Consider the following 23,978-nt stretch of genomic DNA (forward strand, 5'->3'; position numbering starts at 1 on the left):
GCAAGACTGGAGACATGACTCAGAATTCCATTTGTACAAACTCCAATTCCACTGCACCGTATTCTATCCAAGAGAATGTACAGCTGGAAGAGAACATTTCAGAAATAGAAACCTTTCTCCTGGGCTTCACTCAAAGCCAGAACACCACACTGCAAACACCACACAAGTGGGAACCAAGGTCTGCGGGAGAAGTCCCCAGGGACCTGAAGACATCAGGAAGGTCCCTGCCGGTAGAGCCCATGACCTCCAGGATGGAGGTTTGGGTCTGACTCACCCTGGATCCCCAATGCCTAGCACAAAGCATGACATATGGCAGGTGCTCGAAACCTTCTGTGCCACGAAGCAATGTCTTCCCGATCTCAGATATATCCCAATCCCACAAAACGACCACTCCATACCTCAACTACAGGGTACAACATTTCAACAGGAAGAGAGGCGCAGTGCCAGAGCACAGTGCCAAGAGACACCTGCAGCTTCTCCCACCACAGCTGGTCTGGGCATCCATACATGCGTTTGTTCTGTAAAGTACACAGGCTGGACAACAGTAAGTCCCCAGCCCACTCCCTTCTGACTTCCCTTTTGTTACAGAGTGACAGGGATGGAGACAAGAACGTTTTCATGAGACCGAAGCAGGAGCACATCGCTTGGTTTTGTTTTGAGTCCTGGGACAGGCTTTTAGGATACTTACGACTTTAACCCATTCCCATACTGCCCGATCTGGGTGGACTCAGGCGTGCGTTTGGCTGACTTCCCAAACTGGATCACACTGGCAGCATCATCTGAAAAGGCAGGCAAAGGAGAAGTGAAAAGCCTGCATTTCTTTTCCAGGCTCCTCCAAAGTCAAGTCTGAACCTTGCTAACCCCAAGTAGGGCTGTGTGTCTACCGAAAACCTGTCCAAGGAAATTCACAACCATGAGGCAATTGGACACAACACCTGACTGGCCTGTCAGTTTCAGTTTAAGCATCACTATGACTTATTTTGTTACCCAAACATGGTAATAAGGTATGAGTGTGTGTGTGTGTGTGTGTGTGTGTGTATGTGTGTGTGTGTGCCCTGTAGTTTTAACTCTGGGATGTTGTGCAAGCTGATAAATAGAATGTTATGAGACAGGTAATCTGACTGACTTCAGGCTGCCATTCAGATGCTATCTCCCATGCTCGGACAAGACCCGGCAAATCCATGTGTGGAATTATGCCTGAGATGTTGCAACACTCTCCTATCTCTCCTGGTAGAATGATCTTTGAGTCACAAGAGTGAGACCACAAAAAAAAAAAAAAAAAAAGCCGGGACCGGTTTGGCTCAATGGATAGAGTGTCGGCTTGGAGACTGAAGGGCCCCGGGTTCGATTCCGGTCAGGGGCATGTACCTTGGTTGCGGGCATATCCCCGGTAGGGGGTGTGCAAGAGGCAGCTGATCAATGACTCTCTCATCCATGTTTCTAACTCTCTATCTCTCTCCCTTCCTCTCTAAACAAATCAATAAAATATATTAAAAAAAAAAAAAAGTTAATACAGCCGGTATTCATAAAAATGGTTACCGTACTTACTTGGATCCATTCCTGCTCCATCATCCAAAAAGCAAAGCATAAATCCTCCTCGAAGATCCTCTCGCTTTTCTGTAGAAGAGGAGCTGCCGTTACTGGGTGGTTACCCTCCAGAGAGCGGCGGCATCGGCAGGGTAAGAAGGTCAGGTCAAACCTAGCTTCTTGTAACAGACCTAGCTAGTGTACGGCCCTTGGGAGTGGAAATCCCAAAGCTTCTCCAATTCCTTCCAGTTCATGACAAAGCTTGAGAGACTTGATATGGAGGACGAGACTACCTGGCCCAGTATCCAACCAAACCCAGAACCACTGAATACAGATGTGTTTCATACATACTCCAATCATCCCCTGCTTGTCTCCATCTGGATTATTCCCACGCTACCTTCTGCTGTGAACCTCGAGACACTGAAGTACTCCTGCTACTGCATGCTGTACCTTACCAACACGGCTCAAACCCAACACGACACACCCTCTGTGGGTTACGCTCAGACAAAGTGATCAAGCCAGTCATGCTATGGGATAGTGGTGGTGGCTGCTGTCTACAAGATGAATTGCTAAGTCTCTATGCAACTCTCCTCAGGCTAACAAGTCTCTGGGCTATCTGTATTCACCATCGCATCTTCCGTTTGCTGTGGGTCCTTGACATGACTCCCCAACCCAAGAATGAAATGGTATTGGATGCCATGAACGTGCCCGGTTCCCAGCTGGATAGCTTGACTGCCAGGAGGAACAGTCCTTTGAGGGTAAGTTACAGAGCAGCCATGGAGAGCGTCTTGGCTAACGGGAAGGGAAAGCAACAGACTCTGGCTGCCATCGCAGTGAGTAGAAACTGCTGTTCTTTCGGGAGCGGCAAGTGGTTACTCAGAGTAGGCTGCGTCATGTGATAAACACTGGAGAAGAGATTCCCAAACAGGGGAAGGGACCATCCTAAGTACCAAGGGTTTGCCTTTTGACTCAGTGAGGATGAGGTGGGCACAGGAGGACCAGCACAGGTGCTGGAGTCAGGAGAGCACTTCTACTAAAAGGCAGGTCTATGTAAAGTACCACAGGAACAAGCCAGGGCTGCTCTGAGCTTAGTTCCTAAGTGAATACATCCTTTTCTCCCCGAAGCTGCCGTTCACCAGCTCTGTAAAACTATCCAAGCTGAGATCTGTTTAAAATGCATGTCCTCCCCTCAGGCTAAAGACTCAAGTGAGTCATGACCGCCTTCCATTAAATGGACTAGTTATTGCAATTTAAAATGCTATTTCAGAAGTACTATAAACCACAGATTTTTAAGTATCACTCAGTGTTCAGGAAGCTAAACTTTGCTGAAACATTAATAACAAGTGCTTCTTGAAAGTTCAAGAGCAGGGACCTTCCTGGAAGTGCTACTGGTAGATAAGAAAATTCTCCTCATGGCAGAGCCCCTTACCAGGGTCTCTAGAGAATCCAAATGAGATTCAGCAAGCAGGAGCAAGAGCAAGTAACGTGCAAAAAGCCTTCCAAGTTTTTCTAGGAGGAGCAAAGTGGGCCAGGTACAGATCATGGTAACAATGTGCTAAATCTGGCCACGGGCCATTTGCTATGCACGTCAGCCATGAGCAGAACGTGAAGACGGCTTTGGAACCTAGAAACTGGCTCAAGCCAAGTGCATTCAGAAAGTTCCCAAGGATCATTGGTGGCATTTCTTGAATGCTACCTAAAAAATTACTTTTAGGCCCTTGTGCTTCTTGTAACAGGACTTGCAGGCTGTTTTAACACACAATCAACACTTAACAGTGGGTCTGAGGTCCCTCTCTTGCTCAAGGACTTCATTTCAAAGATTTTTTCATTTGATTATGAGGGTGAGAAACCCACATGTGGAGGATCGACACTGTGTAAGCAGTGTCCATGGTCATGTGCACACTACCCCAGGGCCAAGAGAGACTAGCCAACACGGCAGTAACTTCTTCAACCCTGGTTACCTGCTAACTCCAACCAAAAACCACTCGCGGCTGTTATTACCCTCCCCACTACCCTATTCCATCAGCTCTCTAAATCTCCCGGTGACTTTTTGCGTGGATCTAGATCTGATCACCCTGTGTTAGCTTTTTGGTGTAAACTAATTCTTGGTCTCTATTACATGCCTAACCAGGATGCCCTGTTTCTCCCTAAGACCTAGAGTGATTGTGCCATATCCTCAGGCCCAGAAACCAGGTGTTTCACACTCATTTCTTCTTAGGCACAGCAATAAATGATTTGAAGGGAACTGGGCATAGAAGAAAAGACTGATGTCTGTCTTACCTGCATAAATATCCATTCTGGTGGCATCAGCATCTCTGAAAAATTAAAAGGAAAAAATAAATAAATAAAGATCCAAGTGAGAATCTGAAATGCCACCTATGCACAGTACTATGAAATGGATACTATTTTGCATCTACTAGTACTTCTATTATCAACTCTTATATCCTTCTTCCTTTGTTAGTCATCAACACCTAGTCAATAAACAATGGCTGAATTTTATGTCTGCATTCAGAAACAAGACTAAAACAACACTTTCATAATAGTAACAGAATGTTGATTTTGATTTTTATTTGCTTATCTTTGAACCAACTTAAAATTTTCAGTCTTATTACAGTAACATTGATAGGCTTCCATTACCAAGAACTCAATATAATAGTGCTAAAGAATAATTTCTTCCAAGCACAGCTGCGCACAATTGAAAGATGCTTTGATCAACGGGAGTCATCTGACAATAAAATACACTTTGGGAAGACACAAAACTCTGGAATAATTTTAAAGACATTTGATAGTGTACTCTCCTGATAGCACAAATTAAATCAAAGCTTGTCTGTCTCATTAATTTGATTCCTAAATTTCAATCTTAATTCCCTGTGTTTCACTACAATTATCTCGCCCTAACACACATGGGAAAGTAGCTTTGAAGGTTAGAAGTTCATTATTTTTATGCTAGAACACTGAGGAATGAATGGATTAAAGTTAATCAAGTAAAGTGGGAGTTATCAACTGATGTGCTATTAAAAATACTCTTCTGGATAGCAAGCCTCTAAGGACTCAGTTGTGGCTGTTACAGAATTGCCTTCCTCCCATGTCTTCAGAAAGCAGAGGTCACAATGGCCCAAATGTTTTCAAACACATACTACTTGCCTGCAAGAGACTACATACCTTGCATTATCAATCAGTTCAGCAAGAGCACCAAACAAGAATTCATGAGTAGTTCTAAAATGATAAAAAGAATCAACAAGAGAATTATGGGATGAACTATGACTCTTAATTTTAAAAAATCAAGGTTATAAAGTATTGTTTTTGTAGGAAACAATCTAAAATCACGATGAGCACTGTCAATTTATACTCGTTAAATTTAACTTCATTATCTCCCTAATCTCCTTCAAGTATTAATCTACCAAGTCCTGATACCTACACAGAAATGTTTATTCTTACTATGTTGAGAAACCACTAAGAAGAATTAAAATATTCTTATGTAATATTGCTAAAAGCAGTTTTTACTACTCATATTCCACCTAGAAAAATAACTAATGTATTTTTCATTGCTTCAACCAGCTGTTTCTGCCTATCTCTAAGCAGGCTCAGTGGTCAACTTGTTAGCATTTTGCTTTACTAATTATACCTGTGTATGATCTACTAGTGAAAGAAGAAAATCCATTCAATGTTGTGCAATTTATGAGCACAAATATTCCATTTAAAAGTGGAGGAGAAAGGAGAGAAAAATCCACTTCCTTTCTCTTACTCTTGCTTAAAAAAAGGAACTTTCTACCTGTTAAAGGAATGCAAGATCCTCTAGGACAATTCCTTCTAGAAGGATAAAAGCATGGTATGGTCTCTTAGGGTCCTTAAGTTAACCCCTTCAAGGAGAGAAGTTTATGGTCTATTCCTTGGAAGCTGCTCAAAGTTAGGGCTGAGTAAGTATACAATTATATTTATGAAAGAAAAAAATAAGATTATAAGATTTATCCTTAAACTTATTCCTCCATATATACTCTCTTAAATTTCCCATAATAGTTTTCATTAGATATTAGATATAAAAGTAGGACATGTCCACTCAGAAACAATTGGAAACTTTGACTTCTTTTTTCAAAAATAACTAAATTATCCCAGCTAATTTTTTTGTATACAAAGTTTCAGCCAATAGATAAACTAAAATTTTCAAATATTTCAGAATGAAATAAACCATTATTAAATAACCAGAATCTAGGATGTCTGATCACTAACTATATTATTTAAAATAAATTTTAAAATGTTTATAAAATACCCAAAATTGAACTGCTAAAACACTGATTTTTTTTTTCTCCTCAGGTAAATATTCCAATTTTTATAAATGCAAAATGTGAATTAAAACTACCAGTTCTGAGAATTTTAGGAAGAACTTTCCCCCATGAGATCAGTAAATATATGCTGCTAATCCAAAAGTGACAGCAGTAAATAAGTTTTAACAAAAAGTAGAAAATTTAACAAAAATTTCTACTTAACAAAAAGCAGAAAATTTATCTCCAATTCAACTAGAAAGTAGGGCTCAAATTTTTCTAAAACCCAATTCTTACTTTATATTAAAAAAACAACACATTTTCTAAGAGAAAAACATGTATAAAAACATCCTTATCTTTAATTATTAAAAATTCTTAAATCTTTAGAATCATATTAAATTCTTCAAATTATCTTTTTTTCTTTTAAATGTTTTTATTGATTTCAGAGAGAGGAAAAGGGAGAGATAGAAACATCCATACAAACAGTTGGGCTAAATTCTTCAAATTACTAATTGAAATTTTTTTATTCTGTATATTACTCCACTAAAAGAGGGAGAGATAAAAAGTAATAAACTAGAAAATTAAAGTGACTTGTGAAGATAACTAAGTTAAAAATAAAACTAACATCTGCTCTCAAGCTTCCAACCAGTAGTGTTCTATACTCTTTAAGTTAAAGAATGAAGTATCTGGCCTTTGGTAGGGAAAATTTTGAATATGAATAGTCTGGAAAACTTACTCTAATGCCCTTTGCCTTATCAACAATACATATTTCTTTCTTTTTTAAATATATTTTTGTTGATTTTAGAGAAGGAGGGAAAGGAAGGAAGAGATATAACAGAAACATCAATGATGAAAATCATTGATCTGCTACCTCCTGCATATCCCACACTGGGGATGGAGCCTGCAACCTGGGAAATGTGCAAAATCTAATCCAGACCCTTCAATCCGAAGTCAGACACTTTATCTGCTGAGTCAGACAGGCTAGGGCAGCAATACATATTTCTGATCACTTCACATGAAAACGAGACATTTAGAATTCAATTATAAAAAGCAAGTAAATCTACCCATTATGTAAGAAAATGGTCTCCGTACTCATATTCATTCTGCATTTAAACTATATAAATACTTGGATGTGTTTACAATAGTTAATTGCCCTAATAAAAAAAATAATCTAGAGAAATTCTAGAGCAACCATTTTACTTTCATATTGCTTTAATATATTTAGAGTAAGAACTATACATTTCACAGCATTATGCATAAGAAATTTTGTCTATAGAATTGGCAGTTTACTTTATATTCACTTCCAATATACATAGAACAACCCAAAAATATCATATCGCCAAGATAAAAAGTCATTAAATGTGCCAACAGGAACATAGAAAGCAGGCATCTTAAGCATTCTGCTCTATCAGACCACTTAGCGGTACTGCAAAGAGTGACTTAAGCTTTGCATCTAACACCAAAGGACCATCACTACCACCAGTACATCTAGACTGTTCAGTAACTTTTTACTATCAGTCACAAAACCCATCACCAAAGAGAGCAGTAACAGCATGAAACTCCTTTTATCTAAAAAACCTGTTATCTCATAATAGCAATATCCAGTATTCAAAGAAATTATCCTAAGACTTTCATGTTTCCTAAGAATTTCCCATGCCTGCTTAAACCTTCATGCTAATGTAACCAAAGAATAACCATTAGTTAGCGTAGACAAAAAAAAATAAAATTAAAAATTAAAAATCAAGACAGATGCTTACTATCTTTAACAGATGGTCCAAAATTCACTAAAAACTTATTTGCTTAATGACTAGCACCAAACAGCAAATTGCTACCATACTTAATAACTTTGGGATTATATAAACTACTATAAATAGAATAATCATCACCATCTAATCCAGTGGTTCTCAATCTTTCTAATGCCGATGGTCTCAGGCTCTACAGCGAACCACAGGTTGAGAACTGCTAGCAGGGTCACGTGAGATCATCAGAAAACACGCATATCTACATTACGATTCATAACAGAAGCAAAATTAGTTATGAAGTAGCAAAGAAAACAATTTGATGGTTGAGGGTCACAACAGGAGGAACTGTATTAAAGGGTCATTAGAAAGGTTGAGAACCACTGATCTATTCAATGTTTACCATGTTTCATGTATGAATTATAAACATTACATAATACTCAGAAATACTGTCAAACTAGTTCCATTTTACAGATGAAGACTCAGTGAATTTGGCCTCTGCCCAAGGACACAGCCAAGAAGCAATCAAATCCAGACTTGGCAAGCTCTCAAGCCCGTGATCTTTCCACTGCATCACAATGACTTTCCATCTTTCTAGTTTGGGTTCGGCTTGCAAATCTACATTAAATAGGAGGTAAGGAAAGGGCCATTTCATATTTCACAATATGGCTGTATTGTAGATGTCAGGGAACTTCTTCAAAAGATCTTTTAAACATTATAACAAAACAAAAAAGACGATACAGGACAAATTTTGCCCTATCTGAAGGTGACACTGCACCACTTAACACAGGAGATACATCTACCATTAAGATTATCAAGGCCCTTGTTGCCTTTAAAAAAAAAATTTAAAAAACGAGTATCAAGGCTGGTCAGTTTGACTCAGTGGTTGAGCATTGGCTTATGAACCTGAAGGTCACGGTTAGGACACATGCCCAGTAAAGACACATGCCTGGGTTGAGGGCTCAATCCCCAGTTGGGGTTGCAGGAGGCAGCCAATCAATGATTCTCTCTCATCATTGATGTTTCTCTCTCTCTTCCCCTTCCTCTCGGAAAGCAATAAATATATATTTAAAACACACACACACACACACATCAAGTCACAGATTAAGAAAATTTAAGGCTCTGGCCAGGTAGCTAGCTCAGTTGGTTAGAATTTTGTCCCAATATGCCAAGGTTGTGGGTTCCATCCCCAGTCAGACCATATACAAGAAAGCAACCAATGAATGCATAAAATAAGTGGAACAAATCGATATCTGTGTCTGTTTCTCTCTATCAAACTATAATATATATATATATTTTTTAATATATCTTATTGATTTTGTACAGAGAGGAAGGGAGAGAGATAGAGAGTTAGAAACATCGATGAGAGAGAGTCATCGATCAGCTGCCTCTTGCACACCCCCTACTGGGGATATGCCCGCAACCAAGGTACATGCCCTTGACCGGAATCGAACCCGGGACCCTTCAGTCCCCAAGCCGACGCTCTATCCACTGAGTCAAACCCGTTTCGGCTATAAAATAATTTTTACTTTAAAAATTTTGTTTCCTCTAGAAGTGAACTTCCAGTCAGGTCAGCACATTAAAGAAATCTCTTGAAATGAATTACAAACCAGAAACTTATCTTGTTCTAGGTTCATATTTTCTTCTGGCACAAGTGGACATATTCAAAAGTAGACAAATTCAATGTAATCCAGATATCCCAGAGCTTCCAAAATGATACATCCAACCCTCAAATGTCCACGCAAGCAGGTGGTTCCAGTTCGACACTGGTAAATCAAATTCACAGAAAATTCTCCAATATCGATTTGGTGATTTAACTGAGGTTCAATTCTTTGCTTTGGCTCTGTCCACCTAATGTTATTGTTATTAAGTTATAATATAGCAAAACAAGCAGAGACAAATATCCCAGAATCTCCAAATTAGAGGCTCTGAGATAAAAATGAAGACTTTCAAAGTGAGAAGTAAACCCTTTCCTATGTAGATAAGAAAAGAAGCCCTTAAAGGTAAAACTGGCCCTAGCCCTTTGGCTCAGTGGATAGAGCGATGGCCTGTGGACGGAAGGGCCAGGTTTGATTCCAGTCAAGGGCACATGCCTGGGTTGTGGACTCAGTCCCTAGTGGTGGGCGTGCAGGGGACAGCCAATCAATGATTCTCTCACATTGATGTTTCTCTCCTCCTTTCCTCTCTGAAATCAATAAAAATATATATTTTTTGAAATGGTAAAAATGACTAGAGCCAGTGCTACCTAATGGTTGAAAGCACTAACCACTGTTGCCAGATAAATCTTAGTGCCTTAATTCTGCCACTTAGCAGCTGTGTAACCTTCGGTGTGTAACTTAATCTCTTTGAGCCTCAGTTTCCTCAAATGCAAAATAGGAATAATCCCCAGCAGTGTTGCTATAAAGATTACTTTCAGCCATGTTTAAACTTATTTTATAATCAAATAAAGTCTGGGGAAGCTCGAACAAGAACCCAGTTTAGAAGTCCCATTCATGTTCTTCCAAGATTATCAAATAGTCTGCTATTCCAAATCTGGCCCCTCACTGCAAAACCCGATCATCTGTGAACGTCTAGAGGTCTTCAACTGCTGGTTCCGAAAGTGACAGTTCAAACACAAAGGAAGCAAGGGTTTTGCCCAAGGCCATGTTGTAAACTAGTCAGCAATCTTACCTAACAGGATTTCAATTCACCATAAGAATTCTACTCTAAAACACTCTAGTTCAATAAGCTTCCTAAATAAAACCAAGTTCTCATAGTTTGACAATTTACTTCACTTAGAAAAATGTCCTTGATAGGAAAAATAGCAAGCAAAACAATTTACAGACATGATCACAAAGACGACTCTGGAATTTAGGGTTTTGTTTTTATTTCTAAAGCCTCCTATAAAAAGATAAAGTTATACTATTATTGGATAACTGCAGTCTATAGTCTCTGCCCTGAAGGTGATTCTTCAGATCTCTGGGCCATCCTTTAGCTGTTCATCACCTCTCCACATACTAAAATGTTAGAATACTTACCTTTATCTCGAGTGAAAATTAGCTTATTAAAACAAAAAATAGTTATGAGCCCAAAGGAATACTTCCAAGAGAGTGAACATAAGGATTAACCCTGAAACATTCCAGTCCAATTTGGAGTGATGGCAATTTCTTCGTGAATCCCAGAACCTCAAACACCATGTGTTCTGAGATCTGCACACACTTTGGAGAGTGACTATTTAAATCATGGGTTTAAACAAGTTGCTATTTCCTGCTTAGCATATGAAAACAATGTCGGATTGGGGACGAATTTCCCAAGGAATATAAAGCCAACTGTTTGCTGGAGGGAAAAAATTAATTTCTTCTCATAAGCTGTCATTTAAGTGTCTTCTTTTCCCCCCTCGTTAGAAAGAAAAAACTCGTTATAGCCCAATAGAATATGCTAGAATAGTCCAACTTTTGGTGATCCAAAGAACAGCTCTTGGATTCCTATCAAACACTTAGGAAACACCTCGATCTAGTGACCTCAGATAACTAGCTTGCATTTGAACAAATACGTTTTGATCCAATAAGGGGTCATATTCTTCTGGATTAGCAAGAAATATTTCACTGATCTCTGTTCTTCCATACAGAGCTCAAGGCTCCTCCAGTGATAACATCCCCAAAAGTGCAAAAGCATAATTTCCTGGGAGAAGGATTTCCGTACGAATATCAAGAAATGAGTTATCGGCGACTACAGCGGCATCTACAAGGATACTTACGAATTTGTGTGCAGATATTCAAAGGTTAGCTGGGCTCGATTCAGACTGCTGTAATTTGTGAAAGCCATGATTGCGGTGAGGTTCGGGCCTGCACCTGCTAACTGGGAGATACAACCTTCTACAAGGGAATAGGTTTTCCAGGATTCCTTCCTGAAAAGTTTGGTTAAGTCTGTGCTCCTTCAACCAGTGTGCTGCGAACCTATCCAAAATCTAGTCAGAGATGTCTGACCCTACAATTGATTTCTCCTTTTCGGTTTTTTTTTTAATCTTCTCAGACTATAACGGAAAAATTCTGAACAGAACCGTCCTACATCCGTAGTCTTGGGGGCGGTTCACGTGAAGTGGCGAGAGAGTTCAATGAGTCGAAATGTGGATAACCTTGAAGCAGATGGTCCTGGAGCTGGTGGGTTTTTATTTATTTATTATTATTGCTCCATCTTCGTCTTCTTCGAGCCCTTTCTCGTTCTTCTAGGGAACTTACCACTCCGGAAATGTGCCAGCTTCTGTTAGGAAACCGGACAATCGCCCATGTCTTCGCCACCAAATGATCCCAGGATCCTTAAACAGGCCCCAGGCTGGTGAGCATGGTTCGGGTTGGTATGGCGACAAGATAGTTCAGCTTCACGAACTCCCAACTGAAATCTCTCTCAACCGCTGAGGGCGGACTCCCGCGGTTCAGAGCCGCACCGCGGTCTCCAGAAGGGGCAGCGCGTCAAGTTACCTCACAAAGACCCGCTAAAACCACCTCACAATGGGCCCGCCCCGTCACCTCAGACGGGCACGCCCCTCCCCCACTCTCCTCAGACCGTGGCCTCGGCCTCTCCTCAGAGAAGGGCTGAGCCCCGCTTCCAGAGCCCGGATCAAGCGCTCCACCCGACGGGGCGTTGCCCGGCGCTCGCGGCTGCCTTTGTCCCTCCCCGCGGAATTGGAACCCGACAACCGCAGCTCGCTCTTGGAACCATGTGCTGCCGCCGCGTCTGCCGCGTCCGCCGCCGCCGCCGCCGCCCAGACACGAGCCTTCCGTGCGCCGCGCAGAATGAGATGAGGACCGGACTCAGCACCACGACACTCGGCTCTCAGGGTTGCCTCACGGCTGCCTCTGCGGCCACCACAGGCTCCGCTTTGTCTGCGCCTTGGATGCACACGGACCGGGCTCCCTCGCGCACTCCCCGACGCCCCGAACCCCCGAGGTCCCCGCGGCGCGTTCAGCCAATCACAGAGCCGCGGCTCCTCCCGCCCCCGCCCTAAAACGGCGCGTCCTGATTGGTAGCCCGATGTGCGTCCACGTGACCGGATCTTGTTAGCTGGGCCCGCCCCTGTCACGTGAGGCAGAGCGCGCCTCTCTTCCTGCTTTCGTGACCCTCTCCGCCATTTAAAGAAACAGTACCGGGGGCGGGCCGAGCGACGCAGCCGGGACGGTAGCTGCGGTGCGGACCGGAGGAGCCATCTTGTCTCGTCGCCGGGGAGTCAGGCCCCTAACTCGAAGAAGCCCTGGCGCGCCCTCCCCCCCTCCCCGGTCTGGTAGGGCGAAGGAGCGGGCGCGCGGTCGATCGAGCGATCGGTTGGCGGCTCTTTCTCCTGCTCTGGCATCCAGCTCTTGGGGCGCAGGCCCGGCCGCCGCGGCGCGCGCCCGGTGGCCGCTGGCGCTCGCGCCGAGTCTTTCTTCTCGTCCGCAGAACTCGGGCGGCGGCCTATGCGTTTGCGATTCGACGAGGAGTCGTCCGGGTGGTTGGTGGTGGCGGGCAGCTGCTCCGCCCCGCTCCCGGGGAGGCGGCGGCGGCGGGACTTGGCGCGGCCGGGGAAGCGGGGGCGGCCGGGGCCGGCCTGGAGGCCTGGCGCCACCCTTCGGGGCCTGCAAGGACCCAGTTGGAGGGACAGGAAGGGGCCGGGGGATGGTTGGTGGTGGGCTTCCTACTTTGCCTTTTCCTCCTTATGCCGCCTTAAGTGAGAGGCGGGGGCTCCGGCGGCAGCTCCGGGCTGGGAAGCGGGCCCCGGAGTCGGAAGAGCTGGGTTTGCTTCCGGGCCTAGCCACCAGCGGGCCGGGTGACCTCAGGCAGGTCCCTCTGTAATCTGCGCCTCAGTTTCCTCCTCTGTCTGTGTTTGTGGGGTTAAAAGCGCTTTGTAAACTTAGAAAGCGTCCGTGTACATAAGGGATCATTATTATTTGTAAAATTTCCTGATTTGTAAGAAGAAAAGCAGTTTCCCAATCCATCGATTTGGAACCTAAGGAACCTTGGATTGGAGTTGGAAATCCCCAAACTCCCCGAAATCGTAGGCAGGAAGTAGTGGGGATGTGCATTTTAGGGGAGTGAGGATCCATCGCCAACAAGTTCTCAAAGGGAGAAGCCACCCCTCCCTCCCCCAAAGAGTTAACCACAATTTCTCAATGCCACGGGGAGGAAATTGAGGCCCAGATGTCATTTGAGATCCTCCACAACCAATTTGAAGCCCCTGTTCGAATCCCTGGGATATGTGAGCTTTTCTGTGCATTATGGATATTGGGGTAACAACACTCCACTGCTTGGCTTTTTTCCTGAGTCCTTTCCTTTCCCCGTGGGGTGCCTGAAGGGTGGCTAATGCATATGGTACAGCGGCATCCAGTATAAAGCAGCTGAAACGAGGGGTGGATGAGTTCTCTAGTATCCAGAAGCCTGTCTCATCTTTGGCCCATTCACTTGGCTGCTGTTTATACTGGTGCCTACCTTTCTGACTCTTTCCTTCCCCATTTTTCACAACCATGTTTGCCATCTGTTACTTGCTCCTATTTTATACCCCTGGTCTCTGTGGCTGGTAGTGAGCAGGCTTATGGTGCTGCCAAGTCAAGCTAATTAATGGTGCAGGTGGATTTTTCGAAAGCTGGCTCACTGGAACAGACTGATCCAGGCAGGAATTCCTGAAGATGCTACGGGGGTATTTTTATTAAATGAAGGTTAACGTTTTCTGAACAATTGAGTTCGAACCTGTGCTGAACCTCAGAATCAGTAGATTTGGAAGTTTTTCCAAGCTTAACTTTATTTTTTCCTGGACTGCTTTGTACTCTCTTTGCTTGCAAGTGTGTTGCTAAGGTGGCCAAATGCCCATTTTTTGCTTCTTTGTTCATTGTCAGCTGCTTTTATCTGATTCCAGGCTATTACCCGGCAAACACTATAGAAATGTTTGAACAGCTGGATTTCAAACATTTTTGTGTTGTGGAGTGGTACAACTCTAAGCAAACGAACACACACGTTTAAGTGTATTTTGTCTGGTTAACATGTTACCCGGTTCTGCTATTGCATCCAAATGTCTGAAAGAAAAAAATCAACTGACTGTTCCTTTACCTAAAGGACAGAGACAAACGATCTCACTTCCAGAGAAATAACTTATTTGGGGGGAAATGTGTTGGTGTTTTGTAATAAAACCTGGATGTACTGCTAAAGAATCTTGAGATTGTGGTGAGAAGATGCTTTTCTCAGCAGAAAAAAGGGACACAAACATCTGGAACTCAAAGCTTGAAATTCTGTGACAAAACGCGCGACGTCCAGGATCGAGGTTTGAGAGGGTTTCACTACAGTGTTTCGCACTCGCTGGAGCAGAGGTCTTTCAGTCGCCACGGCGTGGACTCCAGATTTGCAAGACCTGGGACCTGGGTGTGTGTGTGTGAGGATGTGGTAGGAACTCTGGAGCTGGATAGTTTCAATTTGGGGACTATTGACCTCGCTTTCAGAAGAGAGGCGACAACGACGACTACGCAAGCAGTGCCACTAGCGCTGTTCCTGGGAGTTTGAAGGCCTGAGTTTCTGCCAGAGCTCAGTGCACACTCTGACGATGCTGCATCCAAACCGAACCACGGTATTGCCATTTTCCCATTCTTGTTCTTGACCATCTCTGCGCCTTTGTTCATCCTCTCTTCTCTACCCTGAAATGTCTTCCTCTGGTTCTTCACCTGCCAAAACTCTGCCATTTTCTCAATATCTTGTATCCTTGTATGTGATACCCTGTAAACGTAGTTATTTACTTGCATGCTTGTTTTATTTGCTTTCTTGCAGATAGCAAGCCCTTGGAAAAAGTCTTCGAATCTTTGCCCACACATACTACAACATACAATGAAGCTTTTAATAGGATAGAGGAATTTAGAGATCAGGCTATCCCAGAGTAAGCATTCAGTAAGTGTTTGCTTAATCATTGTGTGACAACCTGGTTACTCTTAATTAGGAAAAAGATCACTAGTTGTGGGCCATGTTTCTTCCTTTGTTTCATGTTATTAAATTCTGAATTTAAAAAGATTTCAGGAGCCTTCAAACAGAGAAATTGATATATTGTATAGGGCATTTCAGAAGGGTGCATGCATTGGGGCATTATTACTTAGGTACATTATTCTCTCCCATTCGAAATGTCGTCAGAATGAATGAGACAGTTGGGAAAGGGAGAAGGGCAAGATCTCCTTTGCCTTTGTGTTAGTATGTAAACCTAAATTCAATTCTTGTGGTTCCTGTGGAGCCTTCTTTATTACCTACCAACCACTGCCCAGCAGGCTGAAGACAATCAAATTACTCCCCAAAAGTATAAGAATAAGGACAGTTCCCAAGATGGTTATTCTCAAGAGTCTGGAAACAATCTTTGCCAGAGAACTCTTTGTTCTTATCATCACTGATAATTGATTATAAGGCTCATTTTTTCATGTATCAGCTGTAAGCTTCTCTGTCAGCCTTATCAAGAGTTGGTACACATCCAGCAGCTGATGTGCTTACTGCAGAGCCACTCCAGGATTCGCGTCCCATGTTTGTAATCCCATGTATTTGTCATCTTACCTGTTTTGTCCCTGGGCCTTCTGACCGTCTTCCTTGTGTTGTTCGCTTAGCCTACAGGTTTGGTACCTGGAGTTCTGTCCGTGGTGATTTCTGTCTCCTTGCTACTGAAGAAGATACCATTCCAGTGGACCACGGTGACCCAAGGGACAGTCAGCCATCACGATATGGCCTTCACCTCCACTCCTGGCCTTCACCACCGATTGAACACATCCCTTAGGTGAAGTCACTCCTCAAGCCAAATAGCTGAGACTGGTTTCATCACAACAGAGGCTCAGTTGGTTCCATGAGTGTGTATTTTGTTTCTTCAGTTAAAGCCTTCAGAGAGACACAATAAATTTGGACCAGGGGATTCTTAGTTTTCAACATTGTCTGAAGAACGGTAACATCTTAACAACATTGGACCACAATCTCAAATGTTTATGAAGTGTTGAGGATCCCATACAGGTCACTGGACACTAATCTTTTTCCACATCAAATCTGTAGTATCCTACTGAATGAGAAAGCAGGTGTTCTGACCCATTGGGATAAAAACAAAGGCCTAGTGAAGTCCTCGTAGCATCTTTGGGATTATTCGGGAACTAGAACTTTTCACACAAATGTAAGGAATTTTACAAAGGAATCCTTTACCCAGCATCTCACAAAGCTTCAATCAGATTCCAAGAAAGGCCACTGGAGATATCCAGGTAGAACCTATAATGGTAATCCCTTATGTTTTTATCGCACTTTACAGTCTCAGAGCACTTTTACATGTGTTAATATCAAAATCCCACACTAGACTATAATCCTGTTTTGCAAATAAGGAAATGGGATTTGAAAGGTTATCAGGTGGTAGAGGCCAAACCTTCTGACTCCCGGTCCAGTTCTTTCCTTGGAATTAATATTGCCTCTACGCACAGTGTTAAGACGACGGCAGGTTGGGAACCCCAGAAAAGTGCCCTCAACCAGGATATCATACATGTAATACCGTGATAGCGGCCCTAGACCAGAATTCCATGGAAACACCCCTAAGGTTTAGGAGCAGACTCTATGGTGGTAGATTGTCCAGTCAACAAGACACGTTCATTCACAACACTACCAACATGAAACAAAGCTGCTGTTAAGATATTTTGTCTGTCTTTGGTCTTCACAAAGATGACCTATTGACTGGGGAATCCTTGTGCAATCATGCCTCTGTTTTATGTTGTTAAGTCTTAAGATCTTATCAATGGTTCTTTTATCAACCCCCTAACTAATAATTGTACCATCCATTTCGAGCAGTGCTGTTTATGTATGTGTATTGGTATACACAACATATGTCATACATATAGAGCTGCTGTAGTCCAGTAAGGTGGTAAAAATACTATCAAATGTGTCCCCTCTCATTGATAATGCAGTGTAGTGTATTAAAGAATATCATAAGGCTTACAGCAAAAAACAACTGTCATTTAGCTGTTTAGTCTGGTGTGTTCTAAGTTGAATCAAACAGAATGTTATCTTGCAGCATTCCTTTCAATGGAATGAGGCAGCTGCTGAAGAGTGGCACAGCCAGTGCTTTTTGAATGCCAACCGATTGCCCTGGAGGCCCAGGAACAAACTGCATCTTTGACACACACATCCCTTTTTTCTTATCAATAACAACTTTGAATTGGCATGTTTCCATAATCAGAATTTTTTTTAGAGTTCTTTTTTTAAAAAAATATATTTTTATTAATTTTCTACAGAGAGGAAGGGAGAGAGACAGCAAGAAACATCGATCAGCTGCCTCCTGCACAGCCCCCACTGGGGATGTTCCCACAACCAAGGCACATGCCCTTGACCAGAACCAAACCTGGGACCCTTCAGTCCGCAGGCTGACGCTCTATCTACTGAGCCAAGCTGATTTAGGCAGAATTCTTTTTCTTGACCATTACCTTGATTTCCTGTCAAAGGAACCTCTAAAAGATTAGTGGGAATACTAGGGAGGGGGAGAGGGGAAAGTTAATTCATCCAAATGTGGATGGATTCTATGACATACAGTGATAGATTTCTCTGTATCCTACCATTGTGCTCCAAACCTAGTCCAAGGTCATTGCATCTCAGATGGGTGAAAGATTGGGAAGGGAAAAAAGAGGAAGTGGGTGGGGAAAAAATGGAGGATGAGGAGATATTGCATTAGAATTTCTGAATTGTGGCCCACTGAGATCTCAGTGCTTAAAAAGAAGTCATCTAGCATGGACTTCTTGGGGTAATATTTACAAAGAAATGAATGCATTTCGCAGCTGTATTCTGACTGCAAAAGCCCCAGTGCTATTGTCATGTAAGACTTTTCTCTGATAGTCACAAGCCCAATTTCAGGAAATGAATGTTTGAATGTTGAATTTCATAATTCTGTAATGTGGCCCACCTTAGGGGAAGAATGAATAGGAAAACTCCTTGGCTTACCAAAGACTTGGCTTACCCAGTGTCTGGTTTCTGTGACCCATTTTTTGTATTTCAGCGTTTTGTGAACAACTTATGCTTAGATGATTGGCTTTCCAAAGGCTCTGGCCGTGAAGCCCTTTGAACGGAAACTGTGGAAGCCCTAAGTAAAAGTGAAGTTGCTCTGGACGAAGCAGAGTGGCAGTCCTGAAAGCTGCCACAAGCATCCTCCTCTGTCGCCATGGTGACGCCTAAGGAGAGACTCCTTTACAGCACCTAGAATTCTTCAGAACACATTTGGAAAAACAGTACTCTAGACAACCTGTTCGACCTGAATGATATTCCAACCTGTACCTCTACCCAACGCAGTCCATGTTCAGTTGGTGCTGAACATTCTTAGGAATACTTAACTATGGACACACTCAGAAAAGCGCAAGAACTTTGCCTCCAAGTAGTTATGTGGGCCAAAAGTGTATCAAATGGACCTAAATTAATCATGCTGTACCCCCATATGGACTTACTATAATTCCTGGGTTTGGGTATAGACAGTAAATCATTCGCACTCTACACTGACAAACCCCCTTAACCCAACTTCTTTCACAAACACCAGATGCTCCGATGGTACTTGAAATACGTGAATCTGAAGTCTTGATCCTCCTCAGATACCTGAGTTGCCAGGTATTGAAGCTGATGCCTCATTGAGGCCATAGTAGACCAACTTGTTCATCGGACCTCCCATCATCAACCATGGTACTCTACTTCCGTGTGCAAGGGATAACCATAAACTGAAAGCAGAGTTCAAATTCTGGCAATGTTAGCTAAAATGGTACCTGGTTTTACCATCTTATTCTCAAACTACAAGTCACTATGACTCTATCAGTGGCAGTAATACTACTGCTTGGTTTTTACTTTTCACTGCTGTTTCCAGGATAAATGAGCTAATAACATTTAATAAGCTAAAATAATTCCTCCATCATTGGCATATCTGCTTTGCATATTTTAAAATTACAAATACTCTGCTCTAACTACATGCAAGACCTGATGATCTACAGGAGACCATCTGTGAACATCTTTTCTGATGTGATTTAAAATGTGGCTATTTGGAAAGTTTTCTTCTAGTCATTTGAGTGTTTTAAGATGGGTCTTGAAGTCTGGTACCATCAACTGTAGATATTAGGGATATTTTGAGGTAGGCACTTGCTGAGAATCTCAAATTGTGTATAATCTTTTGCTAAAAATGTAGACTGACTTGAAAAAAAATTACAAATCCTGCAGCTAAGGATTTTGTCAGTAGATTCAAGCTTCCTGTTGTGCTTCCTAATGTCACAAGACCACAGTCCCTTGTCCTTGTGAATATGTTCGTGGGATTATACCTGTCTCAATACTGTTTGAACACAGATTCACAGTGGCCAACTTCATTCCTCAGGCATTGAGACAACTTACCTGTTTCTGCAGGAAGGATTCGATTTGTGAACTTCAGACCAAATCATGTTAAACAAGTAGACTGAAACCTTATTTACTGCACAGTTGACTTAAGGGCCAGCTGTCCTCAACTACTTTAATAATGAATGCACTGGTTAAATGTTGGAAATGGTTTCTGTATCTCTTATCCACTAGACTAATTATGAGAACATGAGGTAGTCTTCAAATCATTAATCTAGGCCTATGCCTAGTTACTCTAGACTGCTTACTATCAACAAAAATAAAATGATGACTATCCTGCCTGTATATACAACTATTATTTGTAAAGAAGAAATCTACAAACTCACCTCTTTTACTGCCTTCAGAACATCAGCTAGATTTTTCTTCTGTACAGGAAAAGACATTGATCTACACTGCCAGTCACTCCCTTAATTCCTGTCAAAATGAGGGACTTAAGGTGAGAATGATCATCTTTCAAGAGTCTAATGAACACTGTGTATAAGAATTGATGTTTGAAAAAGCAAAATAAAACTAAAATTGAAACCCAAGTTGTTAACCTACTATCTCCATGCCTCATCTAAGTCCAGCAGCACCATTCGACCAGTCTGAGGCCTTGCCTTGTCTTTGATTCCCTGAGATGTGCTGAATTACAGAAGATGGAGATTTTGATAACCAAAGAAAGTAGTGCCAATCTTGATGAACCCTCTTATTCCCAGGTGTAGGAATAGACACCTAAACAGAACCTCAAGAGATGGGGAATTCAGAATATAGCCTTCGGAGCTGAAAATTCTTGTTGGGCAAATGAGCAGGAAAGTGAAATCTGCTGTACCCGGCTGGCTATTTTAAGATCTGAAAAGTGTATCCAGAATAAACACTATGGATTAACCCTGGAGTATTCCAGGTAAAAACTAATTCACAGGACTTTAATATTAAACTACGTGTTCTTCCTTATACCCTTGTTATTGGCCCTGCTGAAGGTACCCTATTTATCTATTTACCTGTCTCGGCCTTTGCCTGCCTTTTTTTGACACATTACTGCAATCAAACTTGCTGTCCTGGAACAGATCACCACTGATCTCAGTCTATCTTATACCAGATTCCACCAAGGAGTTTTTAACTGAAGCAACCTGCACCTCACTCCACCAGGATTTCCATGCTGTATACTTTAAGTGCAGAGTAAGCCTCAGCCTATATATGCTTTATCATGTTCAGAACCTGGAGCTCCTCCTAGCAGATCTGAAGGAGGATAGCAGATAAAAAGCACTGTCAATTTCTCTCTTCTGCAGTAATACAGAAGTTGAATCTGATTCAACAGCACAGAAATGAGAAGTGTCCAACTTGGCAAAAGACTTGAACACAAAAGATTTCCAGGAACTTCACATCTACCACTGACTTGAATAGCCTCACAGAACTACTTTCCATTGGGAGACTAGTTGTCTTGCATTATGTCAACTAGATAAGTGAGCTCTCAGACTCTTATATTGAGTCTCTATTGTATCATCTAGAGTATGTTACTGGACATGATTATTCCATACAAATGGTTATAAGCTTCCTGACGACAGACATACTCATGATGTGTGTGTTTTTCAGAATACTTTTATTACCAAGAAAGAATAATGCCAGCTGTTACAATTCAACTTTATGAGCAGAGATTAAGCTTTTTCAATATCCGATGTTATCATTGATATCAGTTACTCTTAATTGACCAGCATTTACTCCATCTCTTCGTGACAACTCCCTGATGTTTCTTGGAACCGTATCTCCCTATTTTCAGTCCACAGAGTCTAGACAGTCCAACCTAACCTTAGAGTTCATGTGTGAACATACTGTAGTTCAGACCTGATCAATCAGCATAGTTCATCTCCTTGATCATAGTGATTGATTCGATTCAGGAATGGTCATGTGGTTCAAGTTGATCAAGTGATACTCAACCCTAGGAGTTGACTGAACCATGGAAGAGGAAAAGCTCAGAAACTATTTACTGAGGTTGCTTGCCTTTGCAGGATGAACAAGCTCAAACCAGCAGGGTCCACCATATAATGAGCCAGTCAGAGAATGAAGCCAGTGCAGAGGAAGGCGGAGCCAAATGACGGAGAGACTTGATTCCTGATGACAATGTTTGTGCTCCTAGATCCATCTGTGCCTGAAGCTAGTATATCCTCTGGATTTTTCAGTTTTGTGAACCAATAAATACCCTTTTGTTTAAGTTACTTGGAGTTTGGTTTCTATTGCTTGAAATTGAGTCCAAAAATACTATCTATCAATATTGAAATGATAGATCCAAGTATTAAACTACAGGTCATAGTTACAGTCAAATCACTTTCCAAACTGGAAGTCGGTGAAAAAGGAACTGACAGTGCTGAAGACAGAAGCAAAAAATTACATGATAGAAAAATACAGGATAAAACCTAAATGGTACCAGTAAGGGATTGCTTAAATAACATGATTTGACCATATTAAGAAAACTTAGATGAGGATTAAAAAGAGCAAATTACACTTACTGTGTACGGACATGGAAAAATGGCCATGTCATATTAAGTGAAACAAAACTATTGGTAGAAAAGTGTAGTATGAACTCATTTTAAAATTTGTCTTGTTTATAATATATAGAAAGGTCCATTAACGGCTTTCTTTGAACAGTGTAGATTAGATGAGACTTTAAACGTGACACATTTCTGTATCTGAATATTTTTCACTATGGTTACTTGTAAACTATTCAAAAGTAAAGCATTTTTAAAATTAAGTTTAGTGCTTACTGTTTGACCTTGGCAAATTAACACTGAGCCTATTTCATCAAATAATTTAAAATAACCCTTTATCTCTGTGAATATTTTGATAAACATATTCATCATCTGTTACTCAACCTGACAGGTTGCTGCTACACCTTTACTTGTTTGAGAAACTGAGCTCAGTAATAGTTCCTTAATTTTTCAAGCGCTTCTCTTTAAATATCCGAGTGTATTCAGAATATCAGAACTTCATTTCAGTCATCAAAAGTTTCAGTTCTCAACTGATGTTCATCTCTGAAGACCTCTTATCACAGTTTTTACACTAAGAGAGGGCAAAGGCCCATTTTCTTTGAAATATGAATACTGTGATCTCATTGCAATCAAGGTTAGTAACCTTTTTATTGCAAAGTCCGTTACATACACATCGTATCTGAATTTTCAGCAGCATAATTTCCACCAGCATCTTGACATACTTTAGGTATGAAGATTCCATTTTCTTTCTGGCTATTAATCCACTATAGGTTCTCCCCATCATTTAAGTACTGTATCAGTAGACATCTCTTGACTTTTTTTATTTGCCTCCCCCAAATCATTTTCCCTTTCTTGTAGAGAGAGAGCCACACTTTTCCTCTGGACTGCTACTCCTTCCCATTCTGTGGTGGTAATGGAACTCTAAGTTACAGTTTTCTGGCCTTGTAGCCCTGGCTGAGGATAGATCCCGTGCCCCAAACTTGTCCAATCAAAATTCTGCCTCATATTGTTCCAATAAATTGTCTCCCATCATAAATTAGTAAATTGGCCCCCCGCGTTATTAGCTGGGGGCCCCTCCTGTATTCTCCTAGAACCCCCACTGCTACCAACATCTGTTGTTTGTGTCCCCCCAGTATCCATCCCCACCTCTTGATAACTGCACACCAATTGCCCTCTAATTCCCAGCCATCTTCCACTTCTGTGTGCAAACACCCCGGCTCCAGAGTGAGCACCCCTTCCAGACTGACCGACCAGAGCCCTGTGGCCCTTGTTCAGGCTCAGGAGTATGTGATCTAAGCCAACCCAGTCCTATACAAACAGCTGATTCAGGGAGACTGGCGGGCAGGGAGTTTTAGACAACGGAAAAGGGCATTTTTCTTTTGTTTTTAACCCACTGACTATAGGACCTGTAAGGTGGTAAGCCTGCACTGCAGGCAACCATCTTGCCATGACAAAACATATTTTTAAGTACAGGTGAGAGTCACAGAGTTAAGAATCTGGTCCTTCCCACCAACAAGAACAAAAGGTGGTTTCTTCTTTTCACACAATTCCAAATATCCCAGAGGACCTTAGGGCTTCTTCCTAGCTTGCCATCCGGGCCTGCCTGGCCTTCGAGGCTTAGGGCGGGAGAGTTGCTGCAATCAGACCTAGTC

At 42.0% G+C, this 23,978-nt stretch overlaps 1 protein-coding gene and 1 long non-coding RNA gene across 7 annotated transcripts in view; one reads left to right on the forward strand and one right to left on the reverse strand.

Moving 5' to 3' along the window:
- The window catches only part of MORC2 (MORC family CW-type zinc finger 2), a 28,331-nt gene extending 15,861 nt beyond the window's left edge, over positions 1 to 12,470 (reverse strand). For all 4 annotated transcript variants that reach the window (XM_036449609.2, XM_036449607.2, XM_036449608.2 and 1 more), the window contains exons 1-5: positions 11,262 to 12,470; positions 4,690 to 4,743; positions 3,808 to 3,842; positions 1,549 to 1,617; positions 689 to 779 (exon numbers count right to left, since the gene is read on the reverse strand). In XM_036449609.2, coding sequence (XP_036305502.1) covers positions 689 to 779; positions 1,549 to 1,617; positions 3,808 to 3,842; positions 4,690 to 4,743; positions 11,262 to 11,329 — 317 coding nt within the window. In that variant the 5' untranslated portion in view covers positions 11,330 to 12,470. The remainder of the gene's footprint in view (positions 1 to 688; positions 780 to 1,548; positions 1,618 to 3,807; positions 3,843 to 4,689; positions 4,744 to 11,261) is intronic.
- Positions 12,471 to 12,668: 198 nt separating this feature from the next.
- Positions 12,669 to 22,139, forward strand: LOC118725624. 3 transcript variants are annotated; one of them, XR_006742396.1, is made up of 4 exons: positions 12,669 to 15,089; positions 15,287 to 15,403; positions 16,099 to 22,088; positions 22,125 to 22,139. It is a non-coding gene; the product is annotated as an uncharacterized LOC118725624 (long non-coding RNA). The 3 variants fall into 3 exon arrangements; XR_004990060.2 differs by lacking the exon at positions 22,125 to 22,139 and having other exon boundaries at positions 12,676 to 15,089; positions 16,099 to 16,746; positions 18,504 to 22,056; XR_004990059.2 differs by lacking the exon at positions 22,125 to 22,139 and having other exon boundaries at positions 12,676 to 15,089; positions 16,099 to 16,731; positions 18,504 to 22,056.
- Positions 22,140 to 23,978: the final 1,839 nt, after the last annotated feature.

The sequence above is a fragment of the Pipistrellus kuhlii genome, unplaced genomic scaffold (assembly GCF_014108245.1).
Source record: "Pipistrellus kuhlii isolate mPipKuh1 unplaced genomic scaffold, mPipKuh1.p scaffold_m20_p_20, whole genome shotgun sequence".
Lineage (NCBI taxonomy): Eukaryota > Metazoa > Chordata > Mammalia > Chiroptera > Vespertilionidae > Pipistrellus > Pipistrellus kuhlii.